Source organism: Lutra lutra, chromosome 3 (genome assembly GCF_902655055.1).
Source record: "Lutra lutra chromosome 3, mLutLut1.2, whole genome shotgun sequence".
Lineage (NCBI taxonomy): Eukaryota > Metazoa > Chordata > Mammalia > Carnivora > Mustelidae > Lutra > Lutra lutra.
In genome coordinates, this window is record NC_062280.1 from 195,699,744 (window position 1) to 195,716,743 (window position 17,000).

General features: G+C 43.8%; 1 protein-coding gene across 1 annotated transcript in view; it reads right to left on the reverse strand.

The window, feature by feature from the left end:
- EFNB2 (ephrin B2) overlaps positions 1–17,000 on the reverse strand; it is a 43,503-nt gene that overhangs the window by 15,477 nt on the left and 11,026 nt on the right. The window contains exon 2 of the mRNA XM_047720372.1: positions 5,547–5,830. Within this exon, the coding sequence (XP_047576328.1) occupies positions 5,547–5,830 (284 nt within the window). The remainder of the gene's footprint in view (positions 1–5,546; positions 5,831–17,000) is intronic.

Sequence of the window (17,000 nt, forward strand, 5' to 3'; positions counted from 1 at the left end):
AATTATCAGACTAATGAAATGTTCTTTCCCAGCTAGCCTCAGTGACAAGGCGACCCTGACATAATTTTTTTTTCTCTGGGAAAATACACTACATTAGGAGGCTGCCGAAATTATCAATAAAAATACAGTGTTTCCTTTGTGTGCTGGGAAACTATGAAAAAGCTCTGGCAAGGTTGGTGAAAGGACAGCGGGGAAATGATTATATGTACAGAACACTCCTCCCGGTCTGTCTCTTTTGGGTCTTACAGAGGATCTGCTAACAAGCTCGGGCAATTCCACCAACAAAAAGATATATAAATGCATGTTTCTTGGTCGGGAAGCCCAGGGACAAAAGAACTTTTATAACACTCTAAGACAAAGAGCAGAGATCTTATAATTAAGTTATGCAGCCTTACTGAAACTTGTAAACTCTCTGGAGTTTCATTTTATGGATGGTTTGCAAATAAATTACACTTTGTGGGTACATCTTCCCCGCCCGCTAGCTTGCAGGAAGGCATGGCTTTGCCCTTGGTCTTCTGACCTCACACGCTCTGCTCCAAGGGGACCCCGTGGTTGTACTCATTAGGAGCCAACCTTGGAAATGAGCACTTGACATGTAACACCCACTTAATCTCATGTCGATCTGCTGAGGCAGGTCCCCACAGCTTGTCCAGTTTACAGATGAAGAGCTCGAGGCTGAGGCTGGGGAAGTTACTTGTTGAAGGACACTCAAGAACCGGTCTGTCGGACTCCGGACTCCCACCCACCATGCTTGTCTGTCACCCAAAGTGGTGTGTGTAGACAATGGTCCAGATAGCCAAGAGTCTGATGGACATTCCATTACAAAGAGGACAGTTGTAGGTTAGAAATAGAAAGGTGTTTAAATGCTGGAATTTGGCAATTCTATACAAGGTCTAAAACATAAATCCTCACCCCAAAGTCAGGGACGTAAGTAACAGGCTGATACTGCCCTGTCATTGAACTTAATAGAAATGAAGCTTTTGCTACATTTATCATATAAATTAACTCATGACAGAAAACCCATAACCATTACACAGGCCACACATTCTGATATATCTGAAGAGAAATCTACATGTGAAAGGTTATTTGAAAGCTCCTACAACTGTCTTGCTGGGGAGGTTACAGTACATCCCACATGTTTTCTGTCAGTTGTCAGACCTACCTCCTGGAATAAGCAAATCGGAAGCATGAAAGGAAAACAAACCCAAGGAAGTGAATATAAATTTAAAAAAATATACATATACACATATATAGTTAACGAAAATGCAGGAAATGACATCTGCCGTTCCTGTTTTGATTCTTGAAGAATAGCGTTTTGTTATATATGTATGCAAGCGTTTTAATTTATTTTGCAATTTTGCTCAGAAGTGAACTTTATGCCTAAGAAACAGCAACGTGAAGCTGACTGTGGAGGCTTCCAATTTCATATGCTCTGATTTTTAGAAAATTGCTTTGGGGAACTAAACCAATGACCTAGGAAATCATAACTCAGTCAAGCTCATTCAGCCTTCCCACGGCAAAGAAAGTGGGGGCAGCTTGGGAAGGCCCACTGTCGGTACGGCAGGGCATACATTAAAGAACAATCTTTAATCCAGCAACTGTTAGAAATAGCGTTCAGACTTATTCCACAAGTCCAAGTCTCAGCTATGGGTTTGAGGTAAAATACCATAGAACTTACAGATGGCTAAATTGGGAGGGGCCTGGTGCCCGTGGCTGCCTCTGTCACAGAGCTCAGCTGTGGCCACTGTTCACTTAAAAAGTACTGACACAACGGCACTCATTTTTCATCCATCTCTGACTCACACAATCTCGGTAGAGTGAAGACAACGTCTTTGTTGGTATTTTGCAAGGTTCCATGCTGAGGTCGCACGAGCGACCTACAGAACCTTCATAAGGTTGGATGTCACAAAGGGCGGACAGACCAAAACTGCTGACTCATTCGGCCCAGTGTTATCATCTCTAAAAGAAACTGTAAGCCACGCACCAGAAAAGTCACTGACACAAACACGGACGGAGGCTGAGAACACAGTTAGGAGTACTCCCCTCCATGAACTGGAGTGTTTACCGAGCTTCCCTTGAAAATGGGCACTTAAGAACAGATAGTTATTTCATAAACTTTTTGAAATTTTAAAGACAAACATAACTGTTGGTTATATAAATGCTTACTATGCTTTTAAGGCAATTAAGAATGTGAATGTCATAAAGAATGGGGGAGGGGTGCTTTTTCAGACCAAATGGCACTAACATCCCTATTTCTGGATCATTTAAGATTAGGAGTTTGATGATGCAAATCAGGCCTAAGGCTAATTACTGAAATAGGTCACTTGAAAAAGTCAATTCTAAATATTAAGAAAACCCACATATATCATTTTGCCACATGTCAAAGCAAATAATCATCTACGAGAAGAGCTAATGAGGAAGCGTATCATTTTGTCATGTCATTTCCTAAGGGAATTTAGTGGATACTTGGTAGGTTTAAAAATATACTTGCAATTAAAAATTAATATTTACTTCCAAAACTCCAAAGCCTGATGACTATATTCTAAAAATCTGGTAACACTGTAAATCAAATTAAAGGTCTTTGAATTCACAGCAGATTCCATCCATTTTGACTGGAGAAGAGACACACTAACAAGAGATCCTACACGGGATATATATATATATATATATCCAACCATAGAATGGTTTGGAACTGCAGGCCTCCATCACTGGCCATAAGAAAAACGATAAAAGAACTTTCTAGAAAAGAAATCAAAATTCAAGAGATAAGGTGACTTTCTCCTTAAGTGCAGGCAAGGGACTTGACCCCAGGTCCCCGGGCTGCTGGCCCATTGCTCCTGGGATCAGTTTCCCTGGGGTGTTATCCAGCACTCGGGCTGACTATTGGCAAACTGGACTCTTCCCCTTGGGGGCTAGCGTGACCCCACACCGTCACTTCTCTGGTTCCTGCCCGCGACAAAGAGCCAGCTCACAGGGCTGATGATGTTAATACACATACTTTTAGTGATGAAGGTGCTTAGACAACGAAGATTTGGAGTTGGGATACCAGGTGTATAGCCTCATCTCCCAAACCCACATTATTAACGGTCTCCAAGTGAACTGAGGGCCTGAGGTGTTCGAGATACATTTGTGAGTCTGAGTGCTCTCGATTATGCCATCTTGAATAGTCCTCTTTTAAGTCGAGTGTGACTCCGGGGTGTATGGTGAGTGTGCGATGTGGAAATCAGAGACTTCTAAAAATCTTGGAATTCTCGCAGAAGCAATGCAAAGTCAACATCAAGTTTTTAAGCAATTGTAAAACGTGTTCTGCTGTCTGTCATCTCCTTTCCAGGGAAAGCTGTCTATCAGTGAGTGAGCTCTGCTGGCCGGGGCCGGGCATGAGAAATGAGCTTCCGGCTTTTCCCCGGTACCTGCAGTGTCTTCCTATGTCTGTGGCGCGGTGGGATCGCTCAAGGGTCTGGGAAGTGTCTCCCCTGGTTGTTGGCCAGTCTTCAGCCCCGGACACTCACCTGGCTGGCAGCCTTCCAACAGCCTCTCACTGTTTCACACTCTATTTTAAGAAAGATTCTCTTATCCCAGGCTACCATGAGGTTTTACCTGGTAAATAGTCCCTCTGAGGCAAGTTCTGGTGGCCAGGGGAGCTCGGCTACGTGCCAGTTAAACTCATGATGAGTTTTTACAGAAAGACAAGGAAGAGATGCTGCTACTGTATAGATTAATATTAGAACTGTAAATTAAGTCGTGCCTCTAAATACACACCTGTCACACAACGATGCCTCGTAGTTACGCAGTGCTCACTCTGTCGCACACAAAGGTGATGCACCCCACCTCAGAAGCGTCCCAACACCCCGCCTGCACTCGGGGGGATGCACATTGTACGAAGCCATCTTCACGAAGCCATAAATGAAAATAAGAGGACGGAATCTGGGTCTGGGGCTTATCTGCAGGGAAGAGCTGGCTCGCGCACCTGGGCGGGACACACGGTTCTTGGGATAGATGCTGGGAACCTCAGGCCTCGGGGGGTTCTAGAGCACCACCCGCCCCAAGGCACCATGTGAGCTCTCTCCCAGCTGCCCAGGGGGGCACAGCCTTCCTTGGGGATTCATCAGGTCCCTGCACTACACATCAGTGTCCTTGGCAGACAGTCTTGCTTAAAAGGTCTTTAAAATAAATAAATAAGCAAGCCACTAGGCTTCCGGTATCTTCATGGGTTTTACCCAATAACTATCTTCAATTTTCAAAGATTTCTCTACTATTTTGTACACTTTACCATCCTGCCTCCTTGTTTCGTCCCTCAGAATGCTTTTATTTTCATTTTGTGATCATTATTCCTTTAAATCTATAATTTCCCACTTTCCCTTTCTCTGTGGCACGGACTCTAGGTAAGCCACTCTCTCGGTGTCAAGTTGGCTCCCATCAGGTTTTCAGGTCCTGGTATTTCAGGTTTGCCACAAGGATGAGATAATTAGACAGCTATGACCATCTTTGTCTTAATAACTCATGTAGTAAAAAACAGGGTATTATTGAGTACTAAGTAAGTATCCAGTGAATTCCTGACTTTGCATTCTCAAGAGCGGCCAGAGAAAGCCATTTCCACCGGATCACCAAGAGATGGGATGGGATCCCAGAACAGAGCTCTGCACCCCTGATGAACCGAAGCCGGGGTTCATCACATGCGCACTCCCGCCCGGTTATGGGCATAGTTTTACACCAAAGAAAAAGAAAACCTATTTCATGGCTTGAGTGATAATAATCACGCAGACGGCACTCTGACAAAACCCTGGGCCTGGAACAACCCTCTCTCTGTGCCCACACATCGCGCGCTCCTAGCAGGCATGTGCTTGGATGCCTGTACCCTTTGCCCTCAGTGTCATGAAGGGAGCAACAGCTCAGATATGACCCGAAGGATATCTAGTACCTGTTTCCTGCAACAATGTGTCATATTATTACGCAGATGGAAGGAAAAGGTAATTCACTGAACAAACCCAAGTCTTATACTTCTAAATCTGGTTTTAACATGTCAGTGTGTAATTCTGTTTTGCCTCTAACCCCCTATCCTTTGAATCTATGGGCTCCACAAGGAAAGGGCACCATTACACCACCTTGTTCACTGTTCAATCCCTAGCACTTACACACAGCTTCTGTCATAGAGTAAATACTAAATTACTAAATGCGTGAGTGAACAGATGGACGGATGGACGGATGAATGGGTGAAGAGAAAAGTCATCGCATAAGATTTACCTATGAGATCTCACCAGTGGTCCTTAAAAATGTTTTGTCAGTAGAGATGCTGAGTATATTCATAAATATCCATTTATCTCAATACTATAAAAACTCTAGGAGGTTTTCTCCTCTTTGGGTATTTATATTATCGAATAATATTGGTACAGGGTCCTCATTCAATTAAGGTTTCTTAAAAAAAAATGGACAATTTTCAGCAAAGATTCTCACCAAATTATTTGCCACAGAAATAATTTTAAAAATTGATACAGATTTATTTAGCTTATTTTAATTTCTATAAGATAAATGAATAAAATTATACTTACATATAATGTAATAATCTCTGTTCTTCTGAAATTCTAGACCCCAGAGGTTAGGGCTGAACTCTTGAAACTTGATAGTGAATTTTACATCTTGGTCAGGTCTGGCACAGTTGAGAAGAGGGGTATTTTCCTTCTTAATAGTGCATCGGTCTGCCTGGTCTTTATCAACCATATAAACTTTATAATATTCATACTGGCCCACAGTTTTAGAGTCCACTTTGGGGCAAATAATATCCAATTTGTCTCCTATCTGTGGATATAGTACCAGTCCTTGTCCAGGTAGAAATCTAAAAAAGCATAAAAAAAAAGCCATTGAGTTGATAAAATTAACAATTTTAATGATAATTATAATTTAGCCAATGTCAATAATTCCAAAGTACAATTTTATAAATCCACATTTGTATTTGCCAAAAGTATCTTAGTTCAGATCAGCAGGGGATGAATGTATTTAGGAATTAGGCTCTAAGAAAGAAAGAAAGAAAAAGAAAGAAGGAAAGAAAGAAAGAAAAAAGGAAAGAAAGGGAAGGGAAGGGAAGGGAAGGGAAGGGAAGGGAAGAGAAGAGAAGAGAAGAGAAGAGAAGAGAAGAGAAGAGAAAAAAGAAAAGAAATGAAAAGAAAGGAAAAGAAGAGAAGAGAAAAGAAAAAAGAAAAAAACCCACTCTCTCCTTACTCTATGCAACAGGATCAGTCAACCTCCTGACTCTCCTTTCTACCACCCCCTCGCTTGTAATATTTCAGTACTCCTTTGTATAACTTCACAATAACTTTTCCTAGGTGGTGAGTCACACCTTCACACCTGTTATTTTTCTAGCCCTTGGCAGCTTTGGTTTATTGGACGCGCCATAGAAAGATGGCGTCAATTCCAAAGAAGAGTGGGTGCGCTAACACTTTGTTGTCCTGTTAGTTTCCATTTGCTGTTGATGTTAATTAACAGACAAGTTTCATCAAGAATGTTCAAATTACTTATCGTAATTAGTCAGTCACTGATCAGACAATGGGTTTTTTATTACACCGAACAAAAGAAATGTCTTACAAACCCATAAAAGATAACCAGAAATAACTCCCTGTCCTATTGATTCAGCTGCAAGATGAGAAGTCCTCCTGGGGCAAGGACAGCAACCACTGTCCCTGCTCCACAAACCCTTTTTTCTGCCTTGAGATGTATTTGCTCCAATTAATGCTTAGAAGCAAATCTTTAGAACTAAGATGACGGATACAATATCCCCTTAATGCTTTCAGCTAAAAGCTTCCCTCCTCTCCTTTCTCCTTCTTGCTTGCCATGCTGCTGAAAGATCTTTCCTAATGGGGAGTTTCTCTGAGTAACTGGAACAAGAGCTTTCTAATGAACATCCATCCACAAGTGTGAACACTAACAACACACTCAGAAACCCCATCTAGTCCCTCCCTCTGTAAGCAGCCAAGCCTGCAGGCTCATTAAAATATTAAAGCCCAAGAACAAAGCATCACATCTGAATCCTTCCAATCCAGTCCTTTATTTTACTGGGGAAGCCCACCAGCCATGACAATTAATGGGTCATCATTCACGGAGAAAGAGAGAGCAAGGGAGCTCCTGGATGATAGGGCACCTCCAATTTCAAGCCCAGACGGAGGAAATGGGTTATGATTTATGCTAATGAATGGTATTAATTTTCTGAAAAGTGCAGGAGGTTGTTATGAACCATCACAGAACATAACAAATTATAGTATAGATTTATATTAAAAACCAATACTCTTTATGGCAGGAAAAATTCATGCCACATGGTGGTTTGTCACCTTCTTTGGGAATGTGTCATTTATAATCCCAAAGAAAGTGTGGTCCCCCCCCCCTTTTCCCCCAAGCTCCTTTAGCAAGGACATAAGACATTTCATTGACAGACAGAAAGAAGGGAAGGAAAGAAAAGTGAACAAGACATATTTAACAAAGTCTTTCTCAAAATGAACATTTTTAAAATAAGAATGACACATTCCAAACAACCAAGTGTGCACCCTTGAAGTCTATTTCTAAAACTTTTGACAAATGAGGACCACCACTAATGAAAGCCTCTCTGTGACTTTCTTGGCCATTCATACAGTTTTCTGGGGAGATGCTTTGAAAAGTCAACTCCCACCCCCCACCTCCTGAGTGCCCATGTCATCTCCATAGGCCATTCTGTCTTTCTTGCAGGTAAAACACAACTCTGGGTTCTGGGAGAGGGACTGAAGGGCTGAACCAGCATGTTCGTGGATGAAGTTCTGTTGTCTTTACTTCTGCCCCTCACAGTGATTCTACGTGTCCTTTGGGTTAAGAAGTGGGGGCAGGTTGCCCGGAGGAGGGTATGAAGGAAGCGTGGTGACCATTACGGCTCACCTTCCAAACACAACTTTTTCCTCATGTCTTATTCCTTGATATTGTCAGGAAATCTTCACTGCATCCAAGAACCAGAGGCCGATCCCTGCCGGGGACCCTCCCCACACTGCACATTTTTGATTCTCAATCTGCTCCTTTGGGAGCCGGCACAGAGCGAGCAACACGCAGTAGACTGTGTTAGAAGTGTCCCCAAACCCCAGCCGAGGTCTGCGGGCCTGTGTCTGCATCCTCTCAAAGCTCTAGCCTTCACACCCATCCACTTTTACCCTGGGGCCACTTCTCCAGGGGCTTGCCCAGGCTTTAGAGATCAGGATCCTTGGCAGCCAGAAGGACCCATTTTCATGTGTATCCAGTCAGTTTCCTTAAGGAAATGCATCAGACCTCCCAGCCGCTTGCGATGACCGCGCATCTCAGAACTCTCCCACATCGCACCCCGTGTGCCTGACGTCTGGCTCCCCAAGCTCTTTCTTCATTCAGAATGCTCCCTCGAACCTGTTCCCTTCATGAGAGGGTTTTTTTTTTTTCTTTTCTCTTCTTTTTTTTTCTTTTTTTTTTTTTTTTCATGCTTAACCAAAGGATCACGGGAGATTTCCAGCCAGCCATGTAAGTAACTGCTTATGGCTGTGTCTTCACTCACCAAATCTGAGTTACAGCTTCTGCTGACGGGGCTGAGGTCCAGAACCTCCGACCCCTGGGCCAGTCCTCCTAGCCAGAAGGCACAAATCATGTAAAGAGTGGTAGTGGTCAGTGATGGGAGAATGATGGATGGGGAGGGTAAGTCATCCGAAGGCTTGGCAAAATGAAAGGGGAGAGGAGAAATCTCGAATTTCAGTAAGCATATTTGATATGCTCATAAGAAGTAAATCTCGATGAAACCCACTATTCCAAATGCTCCACAAAGTGTCTGTTTACTTTTCAGAATACATTTTGGCAAAAGAGCAAGGCAAGGGTTTGATCCTTTTCCCTGAAAAAATAATTGTTTCAAGAATTCCTTAAAAAAAGACCCAGCACTTGAGTGCTTTAAAGTTTACTTAAGCATATGTATACACAGATACACAAGATACATATATAGAAATGTAGATATGTATATCTACATATAACCTGGTTTACATATGATTTACATAGAACATAATGTATATAAAAATATGCAAACACATATTTAAACTGGTGAGCACACCAGTCATTCGACTGATGAAATTACAGTTTTCAGTGAAGAGTGTGGCTAAGTTGAGAGTCTGAATCAAGAATTTCTTGCCTACATTACTACTGCGCACAGTCAAGCCCCCCAAAACCCCTTTGCTCCCCAGGAACCCTGTTTCTAAGGCAACATGAGAGCAAAAAGAAAGTCAAGCAAGCGTAACGATGAAAGCGATCTGTTTTGTGCTCGACGCTCGGAGTGACAGAAGCGTAAGGTGCTCGTGGTCAGGAACGTGTAGTCCAGCTCCCTGAGGGCAGGCAGAGCCCATGTGTCTGGTTCAATGTTGAATGTCTAAGGGCTGACATATAGTAAATGCTCATAAATAATGCATTCATTGAAAAAAATATGAAAGAACAAATGGAAGAGAAGATATACACAAACTTAAGTCAAATTATGCGCATTAGACTTTGCAGATTTAGGCATGGAAGAATTCTGCAGATAGGCCCAGCTAATGTTGGGAGGACAGGGGTGTGCTGAGGGCAGAGATGGAATTTCTAGGACGTCATTCCAGGCATGATGGTTATTTCTGAAGAGCAAGGAGCAGTGCAGACAGAGCCTCTGACCCATTCTCTCTGGAAGGATCTGGGAGTGTGGCAGTCTTCTACAGTCCCTTCCCATCTAAAATGCAGTGCACTTAGCCCCTCCAGAACCACTAATAATGAATACACAGCTGCTTTTGAGAACTTATTCTCAGCTAAGCACCGACAGAGGCCCCTTCCACCACATTATCTTGATTTAATCACTGCACACGTACGTAACATGCAAAACAGATGAAGCCCTGCTGTGCCAAACAGGAGACACGACAGGAAAAGCCCCCTTTCTTTGCACACTTTTCAGTTCTCACTGCATCACATTAGAGCATAAATCTGGTTTTGTGAAATGCAATTTTTTTTCTAAATTGAGCTTTGCATAGATAAGCCATGAAGTTAAGGAAAACGAAGAGGAAGTGAATGGCCATGCAGGCTTGCAATCATTCCATGGAGTTCTAACTCCATGCCAAGCATGTGCCTGCTGTGGAGGCTGCTCCAGAAGTAGTCACTTGAGACCACGGCTCACAAAGGCAGCCATCTGGTAACCCAACCTTGCCCCAGGAGGCTGAGAACCCATAGGTGGGGGAGAAACCAGCCAACTATGTAAGATCTGTGTTTTAATTACAGTGCTACGGATGGTCTTCTGACAACTTAGGAGAATCCAAAATGTAAGTGAAAATGAAACGGGGTGAATTTCTCAGTAACACCACTTTCGAGTGGAAAATGATTGTGTCCCATATGTTAAAAGCAAGTCAGTAACCATAGGCTTAAAACATAGACAAAACCCTGTTTCTGAAGCTAGGTCCTTTCTATTGGGATTTTATTACCCCAAGATTGCCGAGAGATCTTAGTAAGTCAGACTACACAGTGTAACTATGCCCTGAATATTTTGTAATCGTTAGTAATTCACTTAATCCTGTTTCGACCTAGGAAGTATTCAAAACAAGATGACACAAAACAACACAGAGGGAGAATTACGGTGGTGAACACTGGCTAATTTCAGATTTCTAACCTGGCTCTCCACGGTGGAGGTCAAATACAGATTTCTTTCTGTGTGATGAAATAACATTTGTCTTCTAACCAAAAGGAGCATAGAATTACAAGCCATGCCACACAGGTGAGGTTGTTTTTGTGAAACTCTACACAAACAAAGAGTAGTGACGGGCATCAGTTCATAAAGTCTGCCGGTGTGGAATCCCAAACAAAGCCCGAAGAAGGCCTGCAGTGCTTCATGTCCTATAGAGGACAGAAAACAGAGCCAGGCCACTTTCCTTTCTGAGCCGGGCTACCAGAGGGCAGAGCAGTCACCCTGCTGCCGTCCTGGGAGAGAAGCCATACCCTCCTCTCCATCAGGAGACGTTGGCTGAGGGCTGCTTCCTGGAAGCCGGTGCTGGGTCCGTGCTGCTCGCCGCAGGGTCTCCCAGAAAGGCAGTAGAGGGGGCCTGCTGAGTACAAACAGGCAACTCCTATGTTTTCCCCAATGAGTCACTTTCAAGCAGGACAATGGGTGTGAGCACTCTGAATCAGATACAGAGACAATATGGAATAAAACAGTTAACTTGCCTGAAATGAAATGATCTGATACCAGAATGTTTTTATCTTCTGATTACCTATCAAATGTAATCCAAGTTTTTGTTTTTGTTTTTTTTTTAAGTTATTCACCACACCAGACTCTAACCCTTTCCACGGGGAATGCTCTGAATCAATCTAATAACCTAAATTAGACATTAATATTTAGTAATCTAAATTAGATCTCTAAGAATCTAAATTAGACATTTCAACTTCATATTCATTATTGTAGAAACTATTTATAATACAGTCCTTATGCGACATGATACTCTGTAATGTTTTAATCCACACTAGGAATCCACGCTTTAAAAAACAAAACAAAACAAAAATAAAAATAAAAACCCTTACATGACGCATTTAAAGTATAAACCAGCTACTTGGGAGCTCAGGTCACAGCACGCAATTTTCTACGACAGACCAGAGCGTCACGCGGGCGGGCAGAGGTCTGGATTCCTTTGTTGACCAGCACTGGGTTACCGGGTCTTGCGGGTGCTTATGAAATCAGATGGGGGCAGTGGGTGTCCCGTCTACTTCTCACTTGGGCCAGATGGAGGACGAGAGTCCACGGGAAGCCAGTGGCTGAGATTAGCCTAGGGATCACTGTGCAGGGGGAACTCACAGCTGCACTCCCAACCCGTCCACAAATGGCCCATCTTCTCCCCTACCCGCTCTTGCCTTTGTCCCTGATTGGGACACCTACCCCTCAGGACAAACATTCAATGACTTCTTATGCTTTTCTTCAAAGTTGTCCAAAATGAACCTAGAAGAAAGGTCAACTCGCTGAGGGGCTCCCTTGATGCTGACAGAGTCTGTAAAAATACATACGAGAAACAGGAGGCCTACTTCCCCTGAGGGAAGGACTATATGGAGGTAAATGATGGAAAGATATGCCAGACCACCAGCTATACCAGAGCAACTCGGTAAGCAGCACCGAGCGCAAAGTACCAAGCTGACAGAGAATAAAAGAGATGAGAAGAAGACACAGACAGGAATGACCCATGTCTTTGTCTAAACAAACAACCAGGGCAGTAAGCCGCCTTTAACCAGACACGATGACAGTGTTCCCATGTTAAAAAGTGTCAGTTGAGATCCAGAGCCATTTCCATTTACTAGTTCCATAAAATCTCTTTCAGTATCTGGTATTTCTGCCTGCTGATGGCAGGCATCATCTGCCTGAGAACAGGCCCTGGGGCTCAGTAACAGGACCACCGAAAATCCAGCCGCTATGTAACCTTGGGGGACAGGGGACCCACAAAGGATATCGCACTTCTGGAGAACCCTGCCGAGCAAAATAAGATTTGTAAACAACACAGATGCTACTTTTTTCATGGGGATTTTAATTTTTCCTTTCTTCTCAAAGTTCCATTGGAGTAAATAATTATTGTAAGTACGTGGCTAATTTCAATTGAAAACAAGCACAGAGACACAACGTGTGGTATGATTCTATTTGTTTGGCCGACAACACAGAAAACATACACAGATGATAAACTTGGAGCCATTACCTGGGACTGCTTTCAGATACTGGATGGTGATAGACGCAGGGCGATTTCTAGCTTTCTGTGTTTTTCAGAATTTTGTACCATAAACACTAAATGCTTTTATGATCACATGGAACCTTATTTTCAGTGTACAGTTTCAAACAACGAACGATATCATGTTCTTGAGCCATCTTTCCTAATTCTGATTTTAAAAATCAGCATTTAAAACTTGTAGCATTTTAACATTTTTGATGCATTTCCTTAGAAAGTAACTAAATAAAGTTATTATGGTTGGAACTGTGGCCTATGTAACAAATCAGCTCTGGAGTCCACCAAACCCTAGTAATTAACGTACGACCAGTTGATCCAAATAAATGAAAACTACGAGATGGATACAGTTTAGGCTTAATCACTGCACTGGAAAATTCTGGAAGTTGGCTAACGTTTCAGGGGATCTGAATGCCAACTTTAGGAGGAGGTTCACCCTAGCAGTTGGTACCAAAAATCATTGTCCTTTCACAGGATAGGTTTCTTTGCAAGCCAGAGCTCTATACTAAGTACACTTGGAGTTTACTATATTTTGAAAAACATGGACTCTTCCCACAAAACGCTTCTATTTCATTTTAATTAGATCTCAAGGGCTGCAGAGAAAAGGAGCAGTCCATCTGTAAATTAGTCCAAAATCCTGAAGGAGGAGCACGTGGCAGCTGACCGGGCTTTCTGGTCACCTCCTGAAAAAAGATGCAGGTTGCCCTGGGTAAGCCCAGACCCATGAACCAGAACCACACCGCGCACTGGGGGCCTTCCAGGTCTCTAGGGGGCAAAAAGAGCATTAACACAGAAGCCCCAAGATTCCTTTCAGAAACACCCTATGCCCCAAGGAATAGAAATAAGTCCAGAAGCTGGACTTAAGCAGGACTTACGTGAATTTCATAACTAGGCAGGAATCTCCACTCGTATCACGTCCGTGGAATGCTACAATGCTGCCACGGCTTAGTGAGACCGCCCCGCTATCCGCAGCCCAAGCAGAAGTCTGTTCCAAAGGGAATAAATAAAATGCAGGGCCCACAATAGACATAGGCAATATCAACCCTGAGAAATATTTGGAGGAAGTTTCCTTCTTGTGGATAGCACTTTACTGCCCCCTTTTGCACTTTCCCATCAGAACAAGATTCTGCACAAACCTTCTCTGAAACCAGAGAGAGACAATGGGGCAAAGCTACAGGGTGTCAGCTTCATACAGAATTAGGTCACCAGATACCACTGCTTGGAGTAGCAAGGAATTACCTTAGAACTTGAAGCCAGTGTACCACTACCTTCTCAGTGGCTTTAAACCTCCAAGAAATAAGGCAGTAATTGGAGGCTTTAATTGACATTTTCTGCCTTAATTCAAAGGTGTATGGGCGCTGGAACAATCGCTGATTTTCACAGGTGGCCCTTTTTTCCACACTTTCCTCAAATATCATCAGCAACATGAACCTGATTTGTTCAAGGAAAAGAAAAGGGGCATAAACGCAGGCTCTACAATCTGGGACCATTAAAGTGTTATAAATCTGAGAGCTAGGGGGTGGGTGGGGGCGGTGCGTTTCAAGCTTCCTGCCAATGACAAGCAAAATCTTTTCCAGAAAGATGAGAAGCACAGAAATGCGAAATGCACTGTAAGCCGATGGGTGCGCAAACCAGTCCAGCAACTTTTCAAGGTGAGGCGCGACCATGTGTGTGACTCTTCGTCTGTGCACACACTTGGGAAACGTCGTAAACTTCAGTCTAGAGGATAGTTTTATTAGTAGAATCCTAATCTGCAGAGCCAGAAGCCTCACTCTGGCCGATGACCTCGCCTTGCATCTGACAGTCTGTGTGTAGCTGGGGAGCACACTCGTATCTAAACTTAATCCATTTCCGTGTTATTCTGCAATTACTGTACGAGTCAAAATAATATTAAGTTTCACAGCCTATGGTGCTGCACAACTGAATGAAGACAGACTCCTTTTGATGTTAATCTTGTGTTTTATTTGTGACATGATCCTCAAACAGTGGTGGCTAAAGAAAGTTTCATTTTAAAACACTCCAAGGTAATATCCTGTAGTTTAAATTTTCATTGAGGAAAATAACACAAGTTATTTAAGTCTTATCTGTTCCACTGAAATAAAAACTTCCAGTTCACAGGAGAGCCTAGAACCAAGCTGAGGTTGCAACAAATGTCTCCATAACCGGGTCCCGATGAGCACCGAGCCTGGTACAGAACCGCTGAACTGCTATGTCGTACACCCGAAACCACTGACGATACTAAGTTAACTACACTAGAATTAAAATTAAAAAACTTAAAGAAGAGAAGAGATCTGCACATTCCTAAGTCAGAGACTTACGGTGTGTGACACAGACACAGCACCATTTTCTTTGCGTGGGTTCCAAAAGTCTAGTCCATCTCGGCTGTGGAATTAAAAACGAGAAGCGGCCACCCACCTCGAAACAAAACACAGAAGTTTTATTTATGAAACTGATCCAAGCACCCCCTTTCCCCCTCAAAACTTTCCCCAAAAGTGAAGTTTGTAGCCAGATAAGGCCGAACTGGGGAGCTGAAAGCGTAAGGCAGGGGTGCCGGGAGGCCCAGTGGGAAACAAGAGGGAAGTGAGTCATTCCGGCCAGCTCCGTCTGTCGCGCTGGCTCATGCACGCCAGCCCCATTATCGAAACGGGGATTTCATAACCCGCGGAGGCAAGAGACGCTGCAAGCTTCTTTCCCAACTGTGATTTGTTTGCACCTGTACGGTCTTGTCCAAACCGTGCTTTTAGCAAGAGTCTGTAAAGGAAGGTGGAACTCTTGTTATTTACAGGTGAGGCACTGAGAGAAAAGTGGCTTTCATATAGGAAGAAACTGAAGGGGCACTTCCAGCGGGCTGTCCCCTCGCTGTTTCAGGTAGACGCCTGCAGATCCATTTGCTCACGTGCCTGAGCGGGACATCACAGAGCTGAAAGGTGCATGTAACTCACCAAGGGAGGGGGCTGGCTGGGAAGGAATGGAGCGGAGATCTCCATGCATAGCAATGTCACAATCTAGTTTGGGCGACTCTTCTTCTAGTGACTTCCCATTCCTTTTGTTCCTATCATCACCCTTTTTTTTTTTTTTTTAATGCTAAAGAATCTCGCCCATTTAGAAAAACAATCCACCCGCGCGTTTTATGGGTGAACAAAACCTCTCCCCTTTGGTGAGGAAAGCAACACCGAGAGAAAGAGGCACACTAAACAGGTCCAGTTCCTGCTCCTCAAGTGGGACTGGGACCCTGGGACCGAGCCTGCTGTATTCCCTGCTGGACTCCAAGCCCTCCATCCCGTGCCTTGCACAGAAACGGGTGCTCCATGGGTGTCGGTGTCATTACAGAACAAACACTTTGATAAGGACAGCTGAAGAAGAGACAGAACTTTTAGTTCTCCTCTTGATGTAAGAACAGACTCTCCCTGCCAACTGAGCACAAGCCTGCCAACCTAAGTTACAAGGCTGTGCAATCATTTTACAACAACCACCTAAATGCCTTCCTCCCGCACACTTCCTTCTTCCCAGGCTTGGGAGCAGGGTCAGGGACAAGTCTGCTCTGGGCCTATAACAAGAAACATTTTCCTGCACCTCTCGTGACTTTGGGACACAGCTCAGGGAGTAGGAGAGAGGAGAGGGAAAGAAATAAAGTGGGCATGACAACAGTCAGGTCTGCCCTGCTGACATCACAAAGACTCAAGCCTGACTTGCTGGAGACTTCCACACAGATCCCCCAAAGTGTCTAAGAAAAGTGCGTGGGGCGCCCTGTACCTGAGGACAGTTACATATAGTTCCCGCTCGGTCACCACAAGCAGTCTGGATAGAGCCCCACTAGGACACAAACATGCGCAGAAATGAAATACTCCTTAGTTATTCAAACAGGCAGCTACTAAATTAAATGGAAGGAAGACCTGGCTGAGACCTCCAGCTCGCTGCTTGGTCAACAGGGAAGCGGACACTCGGTCCCAGGAAGAGGCAAGCAGAGAGGCGCATTCTGGAGGCCAGAGGACCTCAGGCTTCCCGTCTTCCTCAAACAAACTGCTCCAAACTTGCAGAACATCAAAAGCCAGATGGGATATACTGAATGAATCCACAGGCAAGAAGCCAGAAGCCCAGTTTGCTGTAGAAATAGGCCTGGACTTGATTTGAGTCTTCTCAGCTCTGACAAGCTGGAAGCTGGCACAGATCCCAAAATCCAAAATAAAATGGCATTTAATTGTGACTAGACTCTAAAAAAGATGTCATACTATCTCCTTAGCTTGACACACGCTCAGCACCTAACCAAATGCAACTGTCGTCTAAAAT